Raw genomic sequence first — 25,962 nt, forward strand, 5'->3', positions numbered from 1 at the left:
CCTGCTGCCTTGGCTACACCTCTTCCATCTCAACCTGGAGGTGGGCTGGGGTGGGGTGCATGGGTGGGGAGGGGCTCTTGGGCCTCCTCTTCATTCTCTGTCTTCTTAAATCCTTATAAGGCTTTTGGATTTTGGGTTTCCTCCCATAAACTGTTACAACCTCAGAAACCCACAGCTGCGTGGCTATGAGTCAGCACTGATGCCATGGCAGGGAGTTTGGTTTGGGCTGGGTCATCTTCTATAATCTCAACTCAATAAATTCAACTAACTACAGCTTCAAACATGCCTTTTCAAATATGATCACAGGTTCTGGAGGCGGTATAATTTGTGGAGCTTTACCATTCAGTACACTAGAGTTAGCCAATTGGATTTGGGATTAAACAAAGTTGAAAACATCCACAAACTTTCTGAAACCTCTTCATACACACACACACACAGATATATACATATACACAAATATGTACACACCAACACACACACATATATATATATATATACACACATTGCACATGCACAATACTCTGGTTTCTCTTCAGAGCATATAAATCTTTCGCCTTTTTACACACACTCATACCAAAAACCAAATTCATTGCCATTAAGTTGATGCTGACTCATTGTGACTCCATAGGACTTTATAGAATTGCCCGGCATTTCTGCTACTGTTTAAGAGAGTACAAAGCCCTGTCTTTCTCTAGCAGAGTAGCTGTTGGTTTCAAATTGTTGACCTTTAGAATCTTGTGTCACCACAGTCACTTCTGCATTGGGGCCTATTGCTAAAGTCCATGCCAGTCCATCACACTGACGATCTGTCTGTCCTCTTTGCTGACCTGCTACCAATGATCATCTCCTTCGTCAGAGGTTGGTCTTCCCTAAATGCAAGTCCAAAGAATGTGAATCTTGCATTTTCATTTCTAAAGAGAACTCTCTCTGTAGTTTTCCAAGTCAGAATTGTTCATTCTTTTGGCAATACCAGCATAATTAAAAGGCATAAATTCATTTTCAATCTTCTTATTCATTGTCCAACTGACATATGCATATGAGGCAATTGAAAATACCACGGCTTACGGCAGGCATACTTTAGTCCTCAAAGTAACATTTTGTATCTTCCTCAGCAACTGCTGCAAGTCCTCTTTGTTTTCAGCAAGCAAGATTATGTCATCTGCATAACACAAATTGTTAATGAGTTTTGCTCTAATTCTGATTTTTCTTCCTGTAGTCCACCTTCTTGAATTATTTGCTCAGCATACATATTGAATAAAAATGGTGGAAAAATACAACTCTGACCCACACATTCCCTGATTTTAAGTCATGCAGCCTTCCTTTGCTCTGTTCAGTGACTGCCTCTTGATTTACGTACAGGTTCCACATGAGCACAATGAAATATTCTGGAATTCTCACTCTTCACAATACTTTCCATACTTGTTTATAGTCTACCCAGTAGAATGCCTTCACATTGTCAGTAAAACATCTTACTGGTATTGTTAGGTAGCTGGATAGGGAGTTGCTCCTCTCCATGCCTAGGGAGCCCCTATAGGAAGTTGGAAGCTGATAAAGGATAAAGGGCGTGTACCAATTCAGGCCCCAAGTGAGGAGGGTGGTACACTTAGGTGGGCAGTACACCCGGGTGGACCCTAATCTAGGCCAGGTGGGCTTAATCAGCCAATGGAATTAACCAGTACCATCAGCCATACCTCCCAGCAGAAGGTTCCAAAAAGGCTGGCACATTGAGACCACCGCCCTCATCTCCAGCTGCTCCTCAGCGGTCTCGTGCAGCTGGGCCATGTGGGTGTGCAGTGCCACGAGGGTGCTTGTGTTCAGTTGACTGTAACTCCTGTACCTGCTTCTATCCTTTACAAAAAAAACCCCAAACCCCTTTGGATCACAAACCAGGCTTCGGCATGAATTCTTTCTCTTGTGAAGCCAAAGACTGAGGTATCTCTCGCCCGAGGGATCTACCAGCACTCTCTTCTTTCCATTAAGAGCATCTGATATCAAATATGGCATCCATCAGTCCACATCCTCTTCTGAAAACAACTTTAATTCTTGTAAGTCCCCTGTCAACACAATGCTGTACCCATTTTTAAATTCACTTCAGCACAAATGTACTTACATATGATATTATCCCAAGACGCCCACATTCTGTTGGGTCATCTCTCTTTGGATCAGGCATGTATATGGACCTTTTCTGGTAATTTGGTCTGGCAGTATGTGGTAATTACATAATCTGGTGTCAATTTGGGACTTGAGAGGATTAAGAGTGAAGGGGTGGAGTCTAGCATGTCAGTCATTGTATAGCCAATGAGGCCTCTGTGTGGGCATGGCCTTCTTCTGAGGATACTTGGAATTACTGTATTTCCTCCTTGGAGGTGGGAGACACTCTTTTTCTTGGCTCACTCCCTGAGAGACGCTCTACTGACAAGACACATGGTACTATGGCGATAGACACCATGCCCTGGGAACTGGAGGAGCCACATGGAGACCCTGCCAGTGCTGAGATGCTCCTACTGCCACTGGATCCACAAGACTTCTCACCTACTGGCCTGTGATCTTCCTGCATCCGGCATCATTGCATGTGTTTTGTGAGTCTGAAGAGGCCTTTTTAGATTGGCATCAGACATATGGGCTAATATTGGACTTACGGACCGGGCTGGGATGTTTTCTAATATTCAACTGCTCGTATGTAAAGCTGTTTCCTATACACATATTAGTGTCTATGGCTTTGTTTCTCTAGTCTACCCAGACTTACATATAGCTGTCTTTAAAATTTGTTAGCATGGCTAACTAAGCAGTTCCAGAGGTGCACCTATTTGTTGAAATGTCTCAAGTGGTATTTCATCAAATATTTGAGCCATGTTTTCCATTAATGGCTTCAGTGCAGCTTAAATTTCTTCTTTCAGTGCCATTTGCTCTTGATCACATATTACTTCCCAAAATGGCCCACTGGTCATCTAACAATTTGTTGAACTGTAATAGCTTACCTCTTGCCAACAATAGCCTTATCAATAACATTGCCTACAGTGCTGGGAGATCAGCCCCGCAGTGAGAAAGCCCTAAAATGTCACTGAAGAAGAGCTGCCTCTCAAACAAGATCCATCTTTAATGACATAAAGATATGAAATGATGTTATGTTCTATCTGTTGACATTTTGCCCCAATTAGAAATCACCTCTTCTTTTCCTTGGTGATACTGTTGTTGATCTGGCTTTATCTTAAAGCACAGAACCAAACCCCACTGTTATTCAGTCAATTCCAATTTAATGGAGATACTCTACACAGGGTTTACAAGGCTGGTGGTTTTGAACCTCGGACCTTGTACCTTACCTAACAGCACCATCGGGGTTCCAATACAAGCCAGTGGAGGCAAGAAATAATTCTGATTGTCCAAAAATTAAACTTGAAAGCATGTTTGAAGTTATTTCAGTATATACTGACTGAATTATTACCTCAAACAATGAAGCATAAAGGACAAATATTTTATTAACTTTTTTTGTGCAAAATGAAGTATTCTTAGTTCTCCTTTAACTTCCATGTTATTGTGTACAATCAAATTTATTTAGTCTTTGGTTGCCAGTTTTCAAGTGTATTGTATTCTTAGAATGGTCCTGTACCTTTCAAAATTTTTCTTCCTCAATCTCTATACTTTATTGATTATCATGAAGCACAAACTACTGTTGTGCAGCCATAGAGATCCTGGACTGGACGATGGGATGGCAGAATGTTGACATATTTAATAGGTGAATTGCTACAGTTAACTGTATATTAATATGTTTTGAGATGCAAAGGGAAAAAATAAAAGTGAAAAAAATAACTTTGTGTACCCATGAATTTCATTATACCACAATTCATAATTGTTCACACCAATGTTAACCAAAGCATGGCTTTATACTAACTATATTATTGAATTTTTATAATTAATTGTATGCATTTGCACTAGATATACACTGTCATCATTAATGTCTCACTAGAACTATACTCTATGGCAGATATTACCTACTACAAACATCATCTTGGAAACAGTAAGTTTCACTTGAATTATTTAATTACTCATAATAACAATTCACTCTTCATTGAGTATCAAAGTTCTCCATTTATAATTGTTTTTTAGTGTTACAAAATGTCATTATATCAATTTCATTTTAATTGATCTAAATATTCACAAATTATTTATTTAGCCATCATCTATCAATATTTCATTGCTCAGAAACAAAACTCTACCTATTTAAGGAGCCATCCTAATTAAAAATCTGTCAATCCAGTGATGAGTTTGGCTATCAATCAACCCCCCAACTACTGTTCTGATTGACTGCACCTTTTACTCTTTGATTATGAAGGATGAATGAATTATCAAGTAATAAAAGCAATACACACTTGAAGCAATAAACTACAGAAGTTTTGATTTGGGCTCAAAAGCTAATATGCTAAAAAAATAATAAAACAAATACACGACAGCATTCTTAATTTAACACATTTTTCTAATCTTTATTATCACTGCCATTACAATCATTGCAATATTTCTGTTCCCACTTAAAAAAGAGCTAAGACTAGAGTTACTATAATGGCTATCAGAAAAAGTTTTTTTAAATGAAGCTATCTTATTAGCTTCTGGGAGTGGGGCAAAAGGTCATAAGCTTGGTTACTAAGGTTGGAGGTTCAAGCCCAGAAGCAATTTGGAAGAAAGGCCTGCCAATCAACTTCTAAACAGCTGTTGAAAACCCTATGGAGCCATTCTACACTACCCACACCCACACTTGTACGCAGGAGGGGACTACAAAACATTCATGAAAAAGGCCATTAGCTTTTCATTCTACTTCTCCATTAACTTGCAGATGCCCCTTATTTGTGTGTGCATGTGTAATTATCTGCTACACTCCTCTGCCAGTTTGTCATACTGTGGTGACTTGTGTGCTGCTATGATGTTGGAAGGAAACCCACAAGTATTTCAGATGCCAGTAGGATCACATAAGTTGGCCTTGAACATGCTGGTAATTGTAAGGCTGAGGCAGACCAGGCAACATTTTATTTTGATGCATATGAAGTGGTCATATGTCAACCAGCTCTATGATGGCTCTCCATCCAAGCATCCATCTTCCATCCAAGCATCCATCTTCCATCCACGCATTCTTCATCTACAATTCACTGCCGTTCATTGATCTTTTTCACAACACACGAAAAAGTTGGCTCCAGATAACTTATCAAGCTAAATGAGATTAATCTTAGAATGTATTGATTTATTGAATTGTTTTACTCATTGATTCATTGCTTGAGGTCACAGGAAGGTTAAAATGGGCTTCTTTCTTGCACCTGGTGGGCTTGTTTGTTTGTTTGTTAATATCTACATCAGTTCTCTTCATCCTGTTTTGCTTCTTTCACTCTTCTCTTCCCGTCCTCTTGGCTCCCAGTGCAAGAGAATATGCTGAACATCAGCCTAATGTCAAAGTGCCTGGTGAGTTCAAATGGTTAATGCTTAACTACCAGCCCAAAGGATGGCAGTTGATACCCAGCCAGAGGTGCCTTGAAGGATAGCTTAGTGCTCTCCTTCCAAAAGGTCACAGCCTTAAGAATTCTATGGAACCATTCAACTTGGCCCACATGAGATAGCTGAGTCAGAACCAGCTGAATGGCAACTAATGGCATCCTTCCATTGTTTCCCCAAACGCCACCTCTCTTCTATCAAAAGATCACAGTAATACAGCCTTGCTCTTGACTGAGTCTGTCAGCTTCCCAACAGCAGGTAGCTAACCTAATTCTGTTAAATGATTTAATTTTACCATAAGCAATTTGGAGATACTTAGGTATAAATTATAGTCATCCTCAATCTGAGCATGATGAATAGCATAAGTCTTCTGTTTTGAAAATCTCCACTGCTATAAAACAGCTGAACTTCCCAGAAGAGGGCCTCAAACAATGTTTATGAAGCAATCAATTTGACAGGCTAAAATCTGGAGTTATTAGTTTATCCTCTTGGAAGCTCTTTAAAGTAATCTGTAGTTAAAGAACATCGCATTGCATGTTGGGGAGGGATGATATGGGAGTAAGAAAACTTATAATAATATGTGATTAACTGCTTGGGAATATACAGTTTACCAGCCCATAGTTACTTACCATAAAATATCAATATCCAGAATGTTTTACAACCTTCTTTCTATAAACTGGAAATTTTCCTCTTAACTTTTAGAGCAGAAATATTGTTATTAATTATTCTCATTATGAAACCCGATACCAATTATATTAAAATTAGAATCACAAATGTATGAATAATTATGGTATACAGCATTGTGTTTTTAGATGCTAGCAGTAAATCAACAGTGTGAGGACATCAAGAAAACCTATAACTAAAACATGAAAAACAACCACAACAAATATTTTTAATGATGGGTGCATGATATTAAAGGCTGTGATTTCATTTAAAAATTCCAAGTTTGTGTCCACAAGGAATATATTTTATCTACATTTTATTCATGCTTTAAACATGGACTTCATTAGGAAAGCATTATTTTATGTAGAATAAAGGGACCCATTCATGTAAAATACCGAGGTGTTTAGGAGACCCGGTTCTAACTGAGATCCCACTTCCTTCTTTTGGGTTCTTAGGGAAAGTTATTTTACTTAACCAAGCCTTATGTTTTTCCACCCAGAAAATATAAATAGCACCAATTGATTCACTGAAAATCAAAAGGAGTATTTCCAAAATGTTTATTTGACATACAGCAATGAAAATTGCAACAAAAATGTCAATAATTCCTACCTTCTCGATAGGGTGAGCAATGATCTAAAGTTTCACAAGTAACAAGTAACTGATGTTCACAATTAAATTGTTCACAAATAAATGTTCATAATTAAATTAAGTTTCACAAATAGTCATTAAATTGATGTTCACAATTAAATGACCAATCTGAAGAAATTCAATCTAATCAGACTAAAAACAAGGCAGAGGGACGTTACCTTGTCCAATGTCACAAAGTTGCAAGAGGACCTGGATTTCTAAACCCAACTAGTTAAAGGGCCCTGGTGACACAGCGGGTGATGCATAAGAGTGCTAAGCCTCCGCTTGGCTGCCAAACCCACCAACTGTTCCCTGGGAGACGACGAGACTCTCTACTCACCTGAACAGGTATAGTCTCAGGAAGACAGTGGATCAGTTCTACTCTCCTCTATAGTGTTGGAATCAATCCCAGGGCAGTAAGTTTTTAGCTTGGCTCTGGAGTCTCTGAGTGGTTTGAAACAGCTTTGGCCTTGGCTGCTAACCAAAAACCAAAAGGTTGGAAGTTCTAGCCCACTCAAATGTGCCTTGCCTGGTGACCTAATTCTGAAAATCCAGCCACTGAAAACCCCATGGAGCACAGTTCTACACCAATGCACGAGGCAAACTGACTTGATGACACTTGAAAGACTGATGCCAAGACTGTTGTTCTTCCTAAACTCTACATAAACCAGTTGCATCAACTGATTCTCCTTCCGGTAATCCAAATAGGTTGAGGTTTTCAATGGCTGGTTCATGAGAAGTGAATCACCAAGCCTTTCTTCCAAGGCATCTCTGGGTGAACTCAAACATCCAACCTTTGATTACCAAGTGAACTTATTAACCATTTTCACCACCCACGGGTTCCAAAGCTTTGATAAATGATATTGACTATTCTTATTTGTGACAGAACAGTGGAGAGAAAAGAAAACAGACACGGTGATTGAATATGCTTAGTATGCTAGGGCTTCTTCAGCAATGTTGCATATGCTCTATAATTTAATCTTCATAACAATCATAGGAGGGAAATATGATTATCCCCATTGTGCTGGTAAGACGCTTTAGTATGAGTGCTATTGTATGAGAAATAAGGTGAGATGGTGTTGGAAAACTCACGTCACTCCTTTAGAATCCAAATAAATAAGGGATCTCAACTACTCAAGCCTGTATTTCTTTTAACAATGGTCATTATCTTTTCTAATGTAGATGAGTTTATTGGAATTTAATGCCCCCCTTCCTTTGATAAATAGACATGTGAATATGTCAAAGAAAAAGTAGTCCTCTGGAGTGTCTGGGTTGGGTGCTTGCTGGGGAAATGGGCAGCTAGGGGAATGGGGCCCTAGCACCGGGTCAGTATAGCCACAACCTCAAAAAATTCAACCATAACGCTGTGGGAATAAAGCACTGTAAGTCCTTCTGGATTTGGAATGTGAGTTGTCTACATAAGAATTAAAATAATAAGCTACTTACTTTTCTTCTTGGATTTGGATATGAGTCGGGAGGAGTGGGATAGGGCTTGGAGGCACATGCCTGAATTTCAAGGAAACCATTTCTAAACACTTCATTGAAACTATCCATCATGTTTGTCCAATTTTGCAGGCTATGAATGAAACTAGATAGCATGTTTGATGCGTTCTAGGCACGATCTTTCTTTTTGTCTAGGATAAGCTCTCCTATCTCAACGCATCCACTTATCTTGAAGTAAGTGATCAACTATCTTTTACAGAATGACATGTAGCAATGCATGTGCCCACCCCCAGAGTACTATTTAATTGGAAGAAACATCAGAAAATCCTTGAACTTGGTGGTTAAACTCATTCGTGTCCCCACACATAGTTTGCTGATTTCATTTAACATTCAATCACTATGAATTCATTTGTCCAACAACTACTTCTGAGAGTTTATGAAGTTCCAGGCACTAGGCAGACCCTGGGAAAATGATCAATCAAGTTTTCTAGCCCTAGGTGAAAAACAGTAAATAGTAGAAGCAGTATAGGGAGACTGCTATTAGGAGCAGGCTAAATGGCAACAACTGAAGTGATTGCTGATGGCTTAATTCTGCAGGGACACACACACACACACACCCCACAAAAGTGCTACGAGGGTCATTATAATAATATAAGCCCGTGCCATTTCCCATCTACAAATCAAAAATAATGTAAAGTATGGCATGCCTACTTAGTCGAGAAAAGATTTTTATCTTATGGCACGGAATGAAATCATGGGGGAGCAGGCTCTTATAGGTGTCAGCTTTAGGTACTAGAAATTGGCTCTTGTGGATTTTTATAAATAAAGGATATATGCAACTACCAATTTCTGTCTACAAACATAATGTCAACATCATTTGATGAGAGAAGATGAAGGTTAGAGTTCTTCACATTTTCTAAAAAACAGAAACCATTTATTCTTTCTAATATTAGTTTCTTGAATTCATAAAATAGGAATAATAATGCTTCCTTACGGAACTGCCCGATGGGTCATATAACATAAAGTATCTGACTGTGATTTGAAGATGGTGACATAGTGGATTAATAGGAAAAATCGCCTTCTTATAGACTCAGGGGCATCTAAAGCACAGGAGAGCCAGGAGCCTCTGAGCTGCGAGCACAAAGGCTAGTGTTTCCTCTTGGCTCCGTTACTTATTAATATACTAAAACATTAAGTAATTCAGTTACTCTAATGTTTTATTTCATATAAAAAAGATACAGGTCAGAGGACTTTTAAGGTCCATTCCTGCAATAAAATTCATGGTCAAAGATGAAGAAAAGCTCTCCCTTGCAAATTATAGTGCCAGAAATGTGATCACAGGCAAGCTATTATTTTAAAAGCTCAGGAAAAGCCTTGGGGTGAAAGAAATTACTCAGGAACATTCAAAACATGTCATTGTCTTGTTTTACTTTATATCACATTTTAAAAAGCATTCTATTATAACCAATTGATAATTAGTTTTGAATAAAGACAAGGTGGTTTTTTTTTTTTACTTTAAAAGAAAAGACATAAAGGTGTAGAAACTGTAGATGGCTGATCAAGAAGTGGAACTCCATAAAATGACGATAACAAAAAGCATGTGAATTTATAGAATTACATCCTGCCAAGAATTAATTGCATACATATATTTTCTTTGCCACTTTATAGAAAGGACAATGAATAAAGAATTCTCTTTATTTATACATGTAGATTATTTTAGACTCTAGAACGAATGCAGCTGAACAAGGCTGTCTCAGCTTCTTAGGAGTGCTGATTCTGTTTTAGGAGTCGAATCATAAATGAGAAAAAAACCCATTACAAGTTATATTAAGTTCTGAAGGATGAAACAGGGGAAAGTGTGATCTGCAAACCAAAGCCTAGAGGAAAGTTGAAAGAGGAGAAGAGAAAAAATGATCATAATTTCATGCTGTTCGGGTGATCTGGGAATTTTCTCTGAAGAAGTGAGACACTTAATATTTTATGTCAACTTGCACCTCATTGAAAATATGGGGTGGAGAGCAGCCTGTCCATCAGGCTGATGATGGTGCCTTTTTTGCGAGTGTGCCCTTTTGAAAGAGAGACAGTGAGAACTTCTCTTGCTTGCCCCTTATTCTCCCTGCTTGCTGGGATTTTGTGTCTCTCTCTTGGCACAGCCCCATCTGAGCAGCTGGGACCCTCCCACATTCCTAAAGATCTTGTATCTCTGTGAGCAGTGTGTGATCTCCCTGGGTTTGTTTCTACATAGGGTCTGCAGAGGGCTCTAGCAAGCCTGCAACCCATGGACTTGAGTGGCACTGGGGTGGGATGCCTTCTTGATATAAAGTTCTTTCTTATAACTTATTAATATAAGGTTATTTTGCATACATAGATGAGTGTCACAGATTTTGTTGCCTTAGACAGTCCAGCCTGTGAGAGCTGAGGACCAGAAAAGTCACCCATGTGGAGAAGCAGGAGAAAAGTATTCCAGCCAGAGGGAGAAAGTATCAAGGATTCAATGTGGAAAAGGGGGGTGATAATTTTTCAGAAATAAAAAGGAGACCGTGGTACAAAATTTGAGATTTATCCCAAGTGCAGTAGAAATCAGAAAGCAGGAGTGTGAAAACAGAACAAACCCTCTAACTTACATTTTAACTTACATTTTTAAAAGGTTTTATGAGAAATTCTTTAAAGAAGGGCTAGGGAAGGTTCAGGAAGACCATTTAAGAATGGATGAGATATAGTACCTCTTGACTGTATCTGGGCATATGGCAAGTATTCTCACTGCTTTTTTAGAAACAAGTAGGGGAAAATGGTGCGAACAGGTAGACTGGTAGTTAGTGCAAGAAGAGTATGTAAAGAATATTATCATCAAAGATGATGTCATCTTATTGGAAGTTCTCTAGTGACATGCTGCCCTGCTATGGTTGGCATATTGTATTTATTATTTGAATGAAGATACGCTTATCACATTTTCCACTGACATAAACCTAGGAAGTCAAGCAATATGTAAAATAACCAAGAAAAGATGTAAAAAATTTTAACTGTGCTAGAACAAAGGGTCCTCATCTGAAGGTGAATTCAATTAGATAAATAGAACATTCTGAACTTGAGTTAATAAAATAATATATCTGGTAGTTCTGGGTTGATAGCAATTCATTCAAAAATCAATCCTGAGATTTTAGATGACCGTATTCTTAAAATAAGGTTATTATAATGGATGGTCATCCCTCCAGGCCTTTAGTATCCCCACCTTTATCTCTAATTATAGGTAAACACCCATTTTCTCATTCCTATTTTGGCCATTGCTGGGAAGAGATCTTCTTTTCCAAACGCGGAGTCACTCTTCAGTGGACACACCAACCCTCCTCTTCAACCACGCTATTATTAACACTCCTGCCCACCGAATCCTCACTTGCTCCACCCTTACCTCCTGACCTAGTTAACCTGTGGTGTGGGGCACTGCCACCCCAGTTGTTGCTAATCACCATCACCCTGTTCTTATACGCCTCAAAGACCGTACTGTTTTCCCATCTCAGCCACACATCACAAAGGTTTAAAGGCTATTATATAGTGTCTCCTTGCTAATAATCTCCTCACGCCTATTCGTTCTCCTTGCAACACTCCAATTTGACCAGTAAAAAAACCCCAATAACACTCATTAACCAATAGCCTCATTAATGAGACTGTTATTCCCATACATCCAGTGGTCCCCAACCCCTACACTCTTTTGTCCCACATTCCCCCCTTTACCACCCACTTTACACTTTTAAATTTAAAGGATGCCTTCTTCACCATCCCCCTTAACCCTGCCTGTCAGCACCTGTTTGCCTTTACATGGGAAGACCCAGATGCCCACACAGCTTCCCACAACTTTTGGACGGTCTTGCCCCAGGAATTCCAAAACTTGCTTCATTTATTGGGAAAGCCCTTGCTGCAGACTTACAGGAGTGCCCACTGTCACCATCTACCCTTCTACAGTATGTAAATAACTTTTGTTAAGTGGCTCTTCCCTGGACAGTTCTAAAAAACATACAGCACAGCTCTTAAATTTTTTTGCTTCCAAGGGCTATGGAGTCTCACGTTCCAAGGCTCAACTCTCCAGCACTTCTGTCACTATTTGGGCCTGTGCATCACCCCTACCATACAGGGTTTAACTTTAGATTGACAGGCAGTGAGGAACCTCCAAACACCTACCTCAGCTGAAGAGATTCTTTCATTTCTTGGCTTTGTGGGGTTGTTCAGATAATGGGTTCCCAATTCTTCCCTCATAGCTAAGCTATTGTATAGTGCAGCAAAATCCACTCCCATCAGAACCCCCCTGGACTGCCCTCGGGTGGTCGAGGCAGCTTTTAAAAAGCTACAGAAACTCTTTTACAACCCCCCCCCATTGTGTTTGCCAAATCGTAATAAACACTTTCTCCTTTCCCTGAAGAAAAGCAGGGCATGACAGTTGGAGTCCTCACCCAGCCTCTGGGACCCACCCACTCTCCTATTGCATACTGATCCAAACAGCTAGACACAAAGACCTGGGATTGCAGCCGTGTCTCCAGGCCCAAAGCTGCCACCGTCCTCACCAAGGAAGTTCTCAAGATAAACCTGGGACAGCCCCTTCAAACATTTTCTCCCCACAGGCTCCAAGACCTATTGTCACACCGTTTCCTCTCCTTTCTTCCCTCATCCCCCTGCCTACTGAACCTGATCCAGCACACTCTGGACTGTAGCCCCTGGTCACCCCTATGGCAGCAGGAAGTAGCCAGAATTACTCACGTTGCCCCCTTAGCACTTAAAGGCTGGGATGTCTGGACAGGAGTGGGACAGCAAGGGCTGAACACCCCCACCAGACCGAAAGCAAGCCAGAACAGATGGCACCAGATAGGACAGCTGATACCAGGAGGTGAGACCACATGCTCTGGGTACAAGGGAAACCTCCAGAAGTAGACAAACAATTCTCAGTGGCCAGATCCCATCTGCTCATTGTCACACATTCTGGACAATCTTCACCGCCCCTTTAAAACCCCGCGTCCCCAGCTTCTGGGTGCGATTGCCCTACTTGCTAGTCCACGGAACCTTGTCCAGGGTCTTCTTTTTTAATAAAGAGCTATTACAGCCTCTTAACTTATTCTCTCTTTGTTTGTCCTCATGCCTCAGTTTACCTCTCAACATGAGCAGCTACTTAAAAATATTATTGTCTCTCATGCTAATTGAAGAGGTGCATGTGAAATGATAGTAATGTTTCCAGTGTCTTCTGAAAAAAATCAAGGTATATCTAAGAACTGCACACATTTCTGTAGGCCATGATCTAACTAATCCATTTATATAATCAAGTGTGCTGTGCAGAAGACGCCTGTGGATTTGGTATCTTAAGAAGAAAAGAATGATGGGACAGGGATATGGTCCTATTTGCTCATATATGAAGCCATCTAGAATCATCGGAGAACTGGCAGAGCATTGGTAGAATCCTCATCTCCAAGTTGAGGTGTTAGGTTTGATTCTCAGTCCATGCATGTTGTCCTGATGCTCAACAGGTTTATGTGGAGCTCCCAGACTAATACATATTAGGAAGAAAGGTGTGGCAATGTACTTCTTGAAATCACTTAACAAAACGATATGTATCACAACAGTCCAGTCCACAACAGATCACGGGCACAACACAGAACATGGCAGGAATTTTGTTTGTGTGTTTTCTGTTGTGCATGGGTTTCATGAGTCAGGGGTCTGACTTTACAGAAGCTAACAACAAACAGAATCAAACGGTAAGAACTAGTGAAGACAGAGATGGAAATGGAGAGTTTGGCCTCATAACAGTTATCTCAGGCTGGATTTTAAAAAAAATTATTTTTAGCAATGAGAGCAGCCTATGATTGGTCAGGGTGCTTTGGATGAACGTGCGGCTCTCCTCACCAAAATTCTCTAAGCTGAATGATTACTGCCAGGAATTCTGAAGATGACAAGCGTAGCTACATCCAAGAATGAACAAGGGTACCTTGCAGGTTCACAGGGCAGCAAGCTCACCAGCAGTGGTGGAGGAACCATTCTTAGGTTAAAGTAGTCAATTTCAGTGGCTCTCCTTGACTATGAGGTGCTGTCATGTCTATATAAAAAGGCCTGCAGTTGTACAAAGAATGAGAATTGGAAACTTGTGCTTATAATATGTCATGAGTTCTGAAATGAAGAGACCAGGAATGCTTCATCTTGCTTGATATATTGTAATTGTTACTAGAAATTTCCTGCACTATACACTGTAAAAGTCAAACACCTACAATATTAACTGAATACTTAATATTTTCCTACTCGAGAGACCCTTAACACGATTATGTTCTACAAGTACTCAAACAAGATTCATTTTCATTGCAAAAATAAAATAAAATACATAGTGAAGTGTGGCTATTATTTTACTCAAGCACGAGGAAGAAACAGTTTGGTTCTGGAGCACTCAATCAGACACATTATCCTTCTGTTAGTCTGTGTACCCAGGAATATGTAAGAGACAATCACAAGAGAAATTCACAAACAAAATCACCTTGAAACCCAATATACATAGTACTTGGAAAATTCATTCCCCAACTAATAAAAAGGCAATCAAATGGCGATAATAGATTAAGCACTGGATATTAGGAATATTTGATGTTAGGTTTCTGGAGAGGATTTTGCTACTGAGAATATTCTTTATGTTGCTGCCAACATACTTGCACATTCCAAAACCTTTGGCATGAATGCACTGTTAGATGAGTTGGGACTTTACATGAGTAAATATATAATCATACATAAATACATAAACCTTTAAAATATAACTGAACATCAATCTTCAAAGGCGTCTAGTCTCAAATGGGTACCCACTGTTTCTGTCTGTGGATTTTATTTTCAACTCCTGATTATTCCTCAATTCCACTTTCTTTCAAATGCTCCTGGCCTTCCATTAAATGGTTGGCTGAAGAAATACAAAAGGTTTGTAGCACTTTGGTTGTTTCTACTTTTTGTTATTATTGTAGTTTCAAAGGTTTTCTACTCTATGAAGTACAAAAATTAAAACTAGAGGATTAATTGTCTACCAAGGATTTCTGCTAACTGTAAAAGAAGTAAATTATTGAATGTTCCTCTTTGAGTCCAAATCTCTGAACTCCCGACAGCTGACTTCCCTGCACTGGTCTGAGTAAGAAGGTGGGGACAATACTGATAGGATTCACTAGTAAGTATTCATGACCAAGAGTCACTGGAATGCAATTCTGCTGGGTATAAAATAGGCCTTCTGAGAAGCCGGAGAGAAGAGAATCACTGCCAGCAAGAGCCAGGAGTGGAATGCACCCTGTGTGAGCCCAGCGATTCCATGTGAGCCCAGAGATCCCTCCTGGACCCAGCACACTGCTGTGACATCAGAGGAACAGTACTCGGAGCCAGAGCTTGGCATAGACTCTAGATGTCTCATCCCATGGAGCAAGTAAGGTCGAGAGCTTGGGGCAGGAGGCTGACTTGTGGAGTGGGGAGCCTCTAGGCTCTTGCTTGGAGGGGTTGGACTTGCTGACCCATGGAGATGGAGTGACATGATCTTTTGGAATTTGTTAGCAGTCTTGAAAGAACGCTATCACATGTATCTTGAACATTTCTCACTTGTATTATAACCTTTTAATTTCCTCAATAAGCCTTTAATCATTAATATTTTCTTTTGAGTTCTGTGTAGCCATTGTAAAACATATTACAACATACATACAAAAGTAAAACTAGTAGTTAAGACAACACACCAACTCTGAGCTTTAAGGTTAAAGCATTTTTATAGTGGCTCTTAAGAAACATATGGTTCGATTGCTTGTCTACATACATTGTCTTTATAATATGCATCTCTATGTAAGTTCTGGAGTGCAGCATCTCTGCTGTTGCGCACCCTTCAGTTGTATTTGTACTCTGAGTGGCCCTATTAGGACAGAGTAGAACTGCTCATTGTGTTCCCAAGGCTGTAATCTACACAGAAGCAGATTGCTGCATCTTTTCCCCTTGCAGTAGCTGGTAGATTCAAGCCACTGACCTTCTGTCTAGCTGTAAAGTGCTTAACTACTTATTACTAGAGCTCCTTGCTGTAAGAGGCTAGATTTCCATTTGAAGTTATGCATGTACAAAGCATCGTATGGCAAAACTACCCTAGAATCAATAATATATATATATAATCTTTATAAAACCAGAAGTGTACATTTTCCAATTTAGATTTACAGTTGTACTACCAAGAAGATATTTCCTAAATATGACAAGTAAAGATAATTGTATAGTAAATTTACTTATATTTGGTTTTGTTAAAGAAACTGTTTTAAAGGCTTATTCGTACAATGATAGAAAAGCTCAAAGTAACATTTGCAGCATGATGTAATTGCTACTTACAAGCAAACTGAAGCTTTGCTTCTCTGCTAACAATTGTTCCAAAGGAATTTGTTGCTATGCACTGGTATGTTCCAGCATCTTGGGTTTTATTGGGGTTATTGATCAGCAAGCTGCCTTCAACAACACTGTAGCGGAAATCCATACCAATGTCAACATCTGTTCCATTTAACTTCCACCTATAGTATAAAAATGCCAGTAGATAAAGCCTTGTAATATTAATCAATAATTCTGAATTGTCCAAAATACATAAACCCATAAATAGAATGAAATATAATGTCGCACTTTTTAACCCACAGGAACAAGTTAGAAATGCTCTACCCCACAATGGCGACTTCTTAAATGCTTATGAGCAGAGCACTTCTTTGCAAGTAAACAAGGTTATTGAAATTCCAATGCCTGCTTTTAGGACTATTTTAGATGCTTTTACAAACACATCGCATTATTTTATTTTATTTTAACTTTTCCATTGTGCCTCGTACAAACGCCTTCCAACAGGGCTGTTCCATAATCACCCCTATACTCTGCTCCAGTTTGCAGTCCTTCTATAAATGGGTCCATTCAGATAATAGAGTAAGTCACTTTCAGGTAGACAGCTGGCCATTTGAGGAAACTGAAATAGCAGCCTTGCCTCATTTTGGTCCTAAAGATGACTAAAACACCCAAGTGCAAAACGGAAGAGCTCTGTTGATCTAGAGTTGTTTAGGGACCACACCGGTCTCCAGCGTGGACTGCTATGAAACTCTCCTGACAGAATGGCACTCAAATATCAATCATGCTTTGCAGGAAATTGTAGATTGCCCCATTCATTTACAGAGTCAAAAAAGAAAAAAAATGCTGTTCTTCTCTTGGTTTACTTATATCATTTGTGTATCTTAATATAGAATTTACTCCACTAAATTAGTTTTAATAGGATTCATACATTCTAATAGCAGTGCTTTAATGAATAACAAGATGTCCTTTATACCTATTTGACTATCTATCCAATAATAATATTCCAGAGGGGGAGAGCTTATCTTAACCAAACTTCCTTACACGAAGTCATTTGAAGAGTTAATATCTTTTGAGAAATTTTCGTCAACGAGTAACTATCATATGTCTTAACTTTCAGATCAAACACCGTATATCAGGTCACTGAAATGGCATGGTTTAAGCTTCTTGATGATCTACAGTCTCGCAGTGGCATTCCTACTGGAGGATGGAAAAAAATAAGGTGACATCGTCCCACAAAGGATATTGATCGAAAGCCACAGCAGAAACAAAGTGAGAGACATTGACCTTGTTTACTTCAAACAGGAAAATAATCACCACTTTAAATTTTGAATTTGAAAATTCTCACATTGTGAATCTTCTCATAACACCCTGGAGCCCCATGGCTGGTCAATTCTGAGTTTGACCCCCAGCTCGTTTCCCGAATGCACTCATGTGTTGGTGGAGGCTTGTTTTGCCATGCCTCCAAATCAGTCATAAATAAACAAATTCCATGAGACTTTCATTGATATTCCTAGTTGTTCTTAATCAAAACTATCTCCAATCTCCTACAGAATGATCCCTGTTCCTTGAGGTCGGGCTTTTACCTTCTTGGTAAATGATCATAATAAAGACCCTCTACCGCCTGGCAGATTAAGTACTTTAATACTTTAAGGATAGTTGATATTAGTTGCCCTCCTGTTGCTGCACTCAAACTCATGGGGATTCTCCCTATTCAGAACAGAATTATTCTGTGGGAATTTCAAGGCTGTGACTATTCAGTAGCAGATTGCAAAGCAAGTCTTCCACGGTGCCCATGGATGGCTAGAACGACCAGTCTCTCCAGGACTCAATCACTGAATCATCTGTCCTATCTGGGGCTCTCTTAAAGGTAGAGATTAGGTCTTCATCACTTTTGTAAATCTCCCTTTAATCACCTAAAACCTGCTGCATTCTCTGTACTCAATATATGGTGATTGAATACAATTGAAGAACATATTTATTCCTTCTTGGCTAGGTATTTCCGCACAGAGTAGATTCAGTTTATGGAGCATGCTAGCTTGCCAGCGCAGCCTACAGCCACATCTATAGCCCCTAAAAGGAAATGTGCAGAAACCTTAGGGGTTGGGGGAGCTGGAGCAGATGCTGCAATTGGGACATCACTCTTCATGGGTTTGTTGGTAAGAAGATAGCTATTAGAAACGGGGGCGCTTTTGTTTTGACTTGACAGTAATCCTCTCTGTGTGTGGGCACAGACAAGAGGCAGGCATAAAGAAGAGCTGCAAGGTGTGTTCTCAGAGCCTTATATACACACGAATCTCTAGAGCAAACGGTCTGCCATGGGCATTCTTTTGAATTAGATGATCACGTGTGGGCCATGACTCTTATGTCCAATGACAGTTGAGCAATTTAATATAACAAAGCTAAGAACCCAAAGTGGGAATTGCAATACAATGTGAGCTGCCAGCAGAGTGTGGAATTGCAGACTAGGGTCCAGTGAGGCGCTTTTCGAAAAGTGGCTATGAGAGTGAGGGGAACCCCTGTCAGGATTGTCCTCACCTGTCATCTCAGCCCAAAAGTTCTGCAGAGTCCCTTCTTCTACTTTATTGCCTGCTTTTACATACCAATAGCAACAGAATGGGATTATTTAGGAAACAAAGTGCTTTCTATGAAGTGCAGTTGAGGCTCCATCACAAAGCACTCTGCCAGGTGTTATCACAGTGTAGCCACTGCTCATCCCACTTGAATGCGGACTGCATGAAATCCCTTATCACACTGTACACTGAAACTCACAACTGATTTTCAATGTTGGAGGGATCTTTTTAAGTACAGTAAGTTCTCAGGTTAGGAGCTTCAGATTCGCAGACCACTTTCCTTTTAATGTTAAGTAAACTTACCTTCACTTTGAGACAAACCAACCCACCCCTACTCACAATAGATTCTTCATCACGATCTCCTTCCCTTGCTGTGTGTGTAGATTTTACAGCAGGGGAAAGGCTTTGAGCCTCTTCCAGCACTAAAGTAAAGCTAAATAAGAGCCTCTTGCACCCATGCGGACTTACTTACAAAATCAATTTAAGACACACTGAGCAACGGATCCTGTCCAAAACCTGGGAACTGCCTGTTCTGGTAAATGAGCAATGATGCTCATTTGGAGAAAATAGAGATTTGCCCAAGAGCCAAGTCAAATTGGTGAATTTCTAAAGCTGGTTTCTGAATCACCAGGGAGAGGGGTTGGAGTTGTATATGACTAAACACTGTGAACCTCTGGAGAGTCCAGTTTTGCTGACCTGGCTGGGAAGCTCTCTATGGGATTTGGTATAGCAAAATCCAATTTTTCACCAAGTTCTTTCTTTAGCTAGCGCAGGAAGAGGGAGCAGGACCTCTAGGAATTGAGAATTGTCTGCAAAATCTTGAATACAAACCTTAAAACAAAGCATTCCAACCCAGTATGTGGACCTTCCTTCTGTCTGGATAGGTGTGCAGAATGCAATAAGTAATGGCACCCATCTCCGGGGAATGGCTATACATCAGAAGATGGCTCCAGCCAAAACTTCTGAACTTTCGCTGGATCTGGGTCAGCTCTTTTAAAATTGAGGGGCATGACATTGAAAAGAGAAGGCTCGGTTGAGGGATTAAATACAAAAAGGAGGTCAGCTGGGACATCTGAGGAAAAGACTGGTGTGGAAGATTCCTGTGGCGTTCCTCTTGGAATTTCTCCTACTTGTTCTTCCCCCTCAAAGTCAGCCAACAGACAGAACAAGTCCAGCAAAAAAGCTGTTGGAAAGGCTGGACCTCACCCTTTTTTCCTGTGCTCTATCCTTCAATAAGGAGTGGAAACTCCAAAGTGCCAGCCTGCTAATATGGCACAAGGACACTGCCAACGTTGTAACCAGTTACTTAAGCATTTAATTGAAAGCTTGTTTTGTCTTTTTTCCTTGGAAACCTTTAAAAGCATATATGGTAGGCTTCTGTTTCACTGATGATTTGATATAGCAATGCAAGTCCCTGTATGTAAGAATGCAATGTACCAAGGCAATGTTAAGTTAAGGTCACAGTTTGAGGGGAAACAAAGCAGCAAGGTGAAAAATTCTGCTGCAAAATTTGTTTTCACTTACAGCTAGCATCTGAACTTTTGCTTGCTTTTGACCTGAAATCAGAGACCAATTAATTCCTCATGTACATATCTAGGAATCGCTTTCATTTGCATTCTTCTTGTGATAAAACATTGTTAGATGATGGAGGTGGGTTTGCCCTTATATCTTAGAGGGAGAATGATGACATATGCTGCTTAGCCTGCTTAGTCGAGCACAGTGCTGCGTTCCGACATGGGCCAGTGGGTCTCAAAGGGGTTCTGGATTGGACGACAAATTATGTATTCAACCTAATTGCAGGGCCCATTAGAGGCTGTTTTCTTCCACACTTCTTTCCCCTTTCTGTAATGGAGCTTCTTTCCTTATCAAGGGGGAAAACATGAAAAAGCTCCCTCTAGTGGAAGCTCCCCTGACAACTCAAGTATGAGCTGAAAGCCATTTGATAGCGGTGACTTTGGTCTTTTCTTTTTTATAGCACATAGCATATGTTGGCTTTTCATTTAAATATTTTATTATTCGATTTGGCTCAAGAGAAAATAATCCATTCATTTTCCCTATTGCCTGCCCCTAACCTGTATGAGCATCCCAAGTTATGTTCACTTCTGCACGTGCTATGAATAACCTAACACCTCCTGATCGTAGGGTACACGCACCTCTATTTCTACCTGATCGTTGCCGTTTGGTTAGGTGTTCGCTGGTTGATTCCTACCCCCAGAAACACCCCTAGAGAACAAAACGCGGCTCAGTCCTTTGCCATCATCGCAATCGTTCATATGTTTGAGCTCATTGTTGCTGCCACTGTGTCCATCCATCCTGGCAAGAGCATTCCTCTTTTTCTTGGTTCCTTTACTGAACATGTCTTTCTCCGGGACTGGTCTCTCTTGGTAACATGTTCATAATAAGATGAAGTCTCACCATCCTTGACTCTAAGGAGAATTCTGGCTGTATTTCTTCCGAGATAGATGTAGGTATTTGTTCTTTGGGCAGTCCATGGTGCTTTCTATGTATATATTGGCTCATGTTCTCAGTGCAGCTTCAGTTCCTTCCTTCAGTACCACTGGTTCTTTTTCATACAACCCCTTCTAAAGTGGTTGCATGTCGGCTACTTCTTCTTGGGACAGTGACCGTATTCTTCCCAGCCATCTTCTTTTGATGCTTACAACATCAGTCAATATTTTCCCCATAGAGTCTTTCAATTTTGCATCTCAAGGCTTACATTTTTTTCTTGAGTTCTTTCAGTTAAAAATTTGCTGAGATACGGAAAGAGGGACCAGATATAAAGCCAGTGCCAGACGAATGCAGTGTGCCGGCAAGCAGTCGGGAGCCAGTGGAGGGGCCTGAGGGCTCAGCCCCAATACCAACTACGTGGACAACTGCCCCTCACCCCAGAAAATTTACTTGAGAGGATGGCACTGAAGCTTCAGCTAGGGGAGAGGGGCATGTTTGATCAGAGCAAATGGGAGTAAATTAAGGGGGAGAAAGAGAGAGTAGGGCACATCCTGACCCATCAGGCCTGGAGGATGATATCCCTGCTCTGAACAGCCAATGGACAGAGTGGTCAATATGGCTGATCCCACTACGAGACACGCCATCCCTTGATGGCCCAGGGCCCTAACGGAAACACTGGAGACTCAGTGTCGGGATTGCCCAGACAGACCCCATGACACTGAGGCAAACCACTAAGGGCATGCGGCAGAGCAACTGTAGGAGCAGAGCAGGGAGCCCCTGAGGGAGTCCAAAGGACAGACTCTGGGGCCAAAGCATGGTAGCTCATTGGACCTGATTGAAGGACATGCCTAGAGATCAAAAATCAGAACTTGATCTATTTACAGGTTTTTCTTTCTTTTAAATTTTTTTCTTTTAATTAATTTATTCTTCTATGGGTAATTGGTTGCCTTTTTTGTTGTCATCACGGTGTTCTCACTCATCACCTGTCATGCTATGGCTTGATTTTTGGAGCATATTATTATCTCTACAGATCTATCTAGATAAGATAAACTGCATGAATAGTCTGGAGGAGAAAATAATGGGATCAATGGTTCCGGTAGTATACAAGAGAGGGGGAGGAGGGAGCCAGGAGGTGGTGCTGACTAACCCAGGGACAGGGGAGCAATAAGTGATCCAAAATCAGTAGCAAGGAGGATTTGAGAGGCCTGGAAGGGATTCAGCAAGAGCAAGGTAACCGAGAGAAATTACTGAAACCCAAATGAAGGCTGAGCATGATAGTCGGACAAGAGGAAAGTAAAAGGAAATAGAGGAAAGAACTAGGTGACAAAGGGTATTTATAGAGGTCTACAGACTGAAATGTACATATGTAAATATATTTAAATGAGTTTGGGGAAACAGATCTATGTGCATATATTTATAGGTTTAGTATTAAGGAAGCAGATGGACATTGGGCCTCCACTCAAGCACTTACTCAATGCAAGAACACATTGTTCTATTAAATTGGCATTCCAGGATGCACACCTTCCCGACACAATTGCTGAAGAAAAATGTATGCATAAGCAAATGTGGTGAAGAAAGCTAGCGGTGCCCAGCTATCAAAAGATATAGCATCTGGAGTATTAAAGTCTTGAAGATAAACAAGCGGCCATCTAGCTGAGAAGCATCAAACCCCACATGGAAGAAGCACACCAGCCTTTCTGACTACGAGGTGTAGAAGGGACCAATTATCAGGCATCAAAGAACTAAAAATCATATCAGTGGGTGCCCATCTTCCTGATATGATCACTGAAGACAAACGTTTGCATAAGCAAATGTGGTGAAGAAAGCTGACAGTGCCCGGCTATCAAAAGATATAGCATCTGGAGTCTTAAAGACTTGAAGATAAACAAGTGGCCATCTAGCTGAGAAACATCAAAGCCCACATGGAAGAAGCACATCAGCCTGTCTGACCACAAGGTGCAGAAGGGACCAGTTATCAGATATCAAAGAACTAAAAAATCATATCGATGGGTGCCCATTTCCCTGATACCATCAATGAAGACAAACATGTGCATAAGGAAATGTGGTGAAGATAGCTGATGGCTCCTGGCTATCAAAAGATATAGCGTCTGGGGTCTTAAAGGCTTGAAGATAAACAAGTGGCCATCTAGCTCAGAAGCAACAGAGCCACATGGAAGAAACACACCAGCCTGTGCGATCACGAACTGTTGAAGGGATCAGGTATCAAGCATCAAGGAACAAAAAAATAATATCTTTGTAAATGTGGGTGAGTGCAGAGTGGAGACTCAAAGCCCATCGCTAACCAACCGGACACCCCTTACTGAAGGGTTGTGGGGAGGAGATGAGCCAGTTGGGGTTCAGGGTAGCAACAATGAAACATAACTTTCCTCGAGTTCTTAAATGCTCCCCCCCCCCCACTATCATGATCCCAATTCTACCTTACAAATCTGGCTAGACCAGAGGATGTACATAGGTACAGATAGGAACTGGAAACACAGGGAATCCAGAACAGATGACTCCTTCAGGATCAGTGGTGAGAGTGGAGATGCCTGGAGGGTGGAGAGAATGTGGGGTAGAAAGGGGGAACTAATTAGAAGAATCTACATATAGCCTCCTCCCTGGGGGATGGACAGCAGAGAAGAAGGTGGGGGGAGACATCGGACAGTGTAACATGACAAATTAATAATAATTTATGAATGATGAAGGGTTTATGAGGTAGGAGGAGTGGGGAGGGAGGGGGAAATGAGCAGCAGATATTAGGGTCAAGTAGAAGGCAAATGTCTTGAGAATGATGATGGCAACAAATGTACATATGTTCTTGATACAAGGGATGTATGTATGGATTGTGATAAGAATTGTATGAGCCCCCAAATAAAATGATCAAAAAATGTGCTAAGAGTGTTTCCATCTTGTTTTCATAACAAACTCTACACATTTCCTTATAAAATTTTATTTAGTCTTCTCAGCTGCTCTTTGAAATTTCTGTTCAGTTCTTTAATTCCATCATATTTTCCATTTGCTTTAGATACTCTATGAACAAGAGCAAGTTTTGAGTTCCTTCTGAAACTCATTTTGAATGATTCCTGTACTTTTAATGACCTTTGGCTTTCATCATGTTTTATGTTCCTTTTTTATGTATTATGTTCATTAGCTTTTCTGTCATTAGTGTTCAGTGCATCAAATCTTGCCTATTATAACAAATATAATTAGGTTTAAATGCAATATTTTATCATTTGACCTTACTTTTGATGTATTTTTAAAGTTGTTTCAGTTTTTTAAAAAATAAAGGGGGAAACACAAATGGATTAAGCCTCTTGTGTGTCCCCTCTGAGCATGGGGTTAAATTCAAATACCCCTCCTGTCTGATGAGGCTGATAATCTTTTTATATTTTTATTGGTCATTGAGTTTTCAAGTCTTTTGCTGTTTCTTGTATTTTTAAATTTTAGTTGTGAAAATTGTTTAACTATACTGAACATTAATACTTTGCAATGATAAATATTAAAAATTTCATCTACTTTGAAATTTAAAATTTTAGGTATCTCAGTGTATCTGCCAAACAGGTTCTTAATAGGAAGGAAATTAAAAGTTATGACTTGTACTGTTTAGTCATTTATAAGAAATCCTGTCCTTCTTTCAAGTAATAGATATATATCTATTTTTTCTTTTAAAATTGTTGTATATTTCCCATTTCCATGTTTTATTGACCTGGAATTGATATGTGTGCATGCAGAAATTTCTTTTTTAAAATCATATGGATAATCAATTTCCTAGGACATATACTTTTCATCTTATTAATGTCTTTTTGAAAATTTTAATTTCTTCTTTGCATGGCAACTTAAAATATTTTGATTCTCTAATATCAATTTTTAGGTGGCATTACTAAACTTTTTGACTTGTTTGACATCCTGTGGGTCTCTGGATGGTACAAACGGTTTGTATCCTCCTGTTAACCTAAAGGTTGGCAGCTCAAATCTACCAGGAGTAACATGGAAATAAAGGTCCAGCAATTTGCTTACATAAAGATTATAGACAAGAAAACATTCCAGTGTGCAATATATGGGGTTACCATGAGTTAGAATCAAATCCGTGGCAGTAGACTTTGTTTTCTTAATTAGACATCATTTGTTCTTATACGTCAGATCTTCCAACGGGGATCATCTTTCCTCTGGCCAAAAGTTCTATCTGTTAGAATTTCCTTTAGTGAGAGTCTGCTGGCGGTAAACTTCAGTCTTTGTCTGCGTGAAATTCTATTCATTTTATCTATTTCTTCAGGATATAAAATTGACAGTTAATTTATTTCAGCATATTGAGATTCTATCTTCTGTCTCTTGATTTTTTTTTTTTTTGGTTACAACTGAGAAGTCAGATGCGAGGTTTATTTCCATTCTTTTAGAAGATAATGTA

At 40.0% G+C, this 25,962-nt stretch overlaps 1 protein-coding gene across 1 annotated transcript in view; it reads right to left on the reverse strand.

Annotated features, from left to right (window-relative positions):
• CNTN4 (contactin 4) overlaps window positions 1-25,962 on the reverse strand; it is a 626,036-nt gene that overhangs the window by 405,134 nt on the left and 194,940 nt on the right. Inside the window, exon 3 of the mRNA XM_075549881.1 lies at window positions 16,549-16,724. Coding sequence (XP_075405996.1) covers window positions 16,549-16,724 — 176 coding nt within the window. The remainder of the gene's footprint in view (window positions 1-16,548; window positions 16,725-25,962) is intronic.

The sequence above is a fragment of the Tenrec ecaudatus genome, chromosome 5 (assembly GCF_050624435.1).
Source record: "Tenrec ecaudatus isolate mTenEca1 chromosome 5, mTenEca1.hap1, whole genome shotgun sequence".
In the NCBI taxonomy this organism is placed as follows: Eukaryota; Metazoa; Chordata; class Mammalia; order Afrosoricida; family Tenrecidae; genus Tenrec; species Tenrec ecaudatus.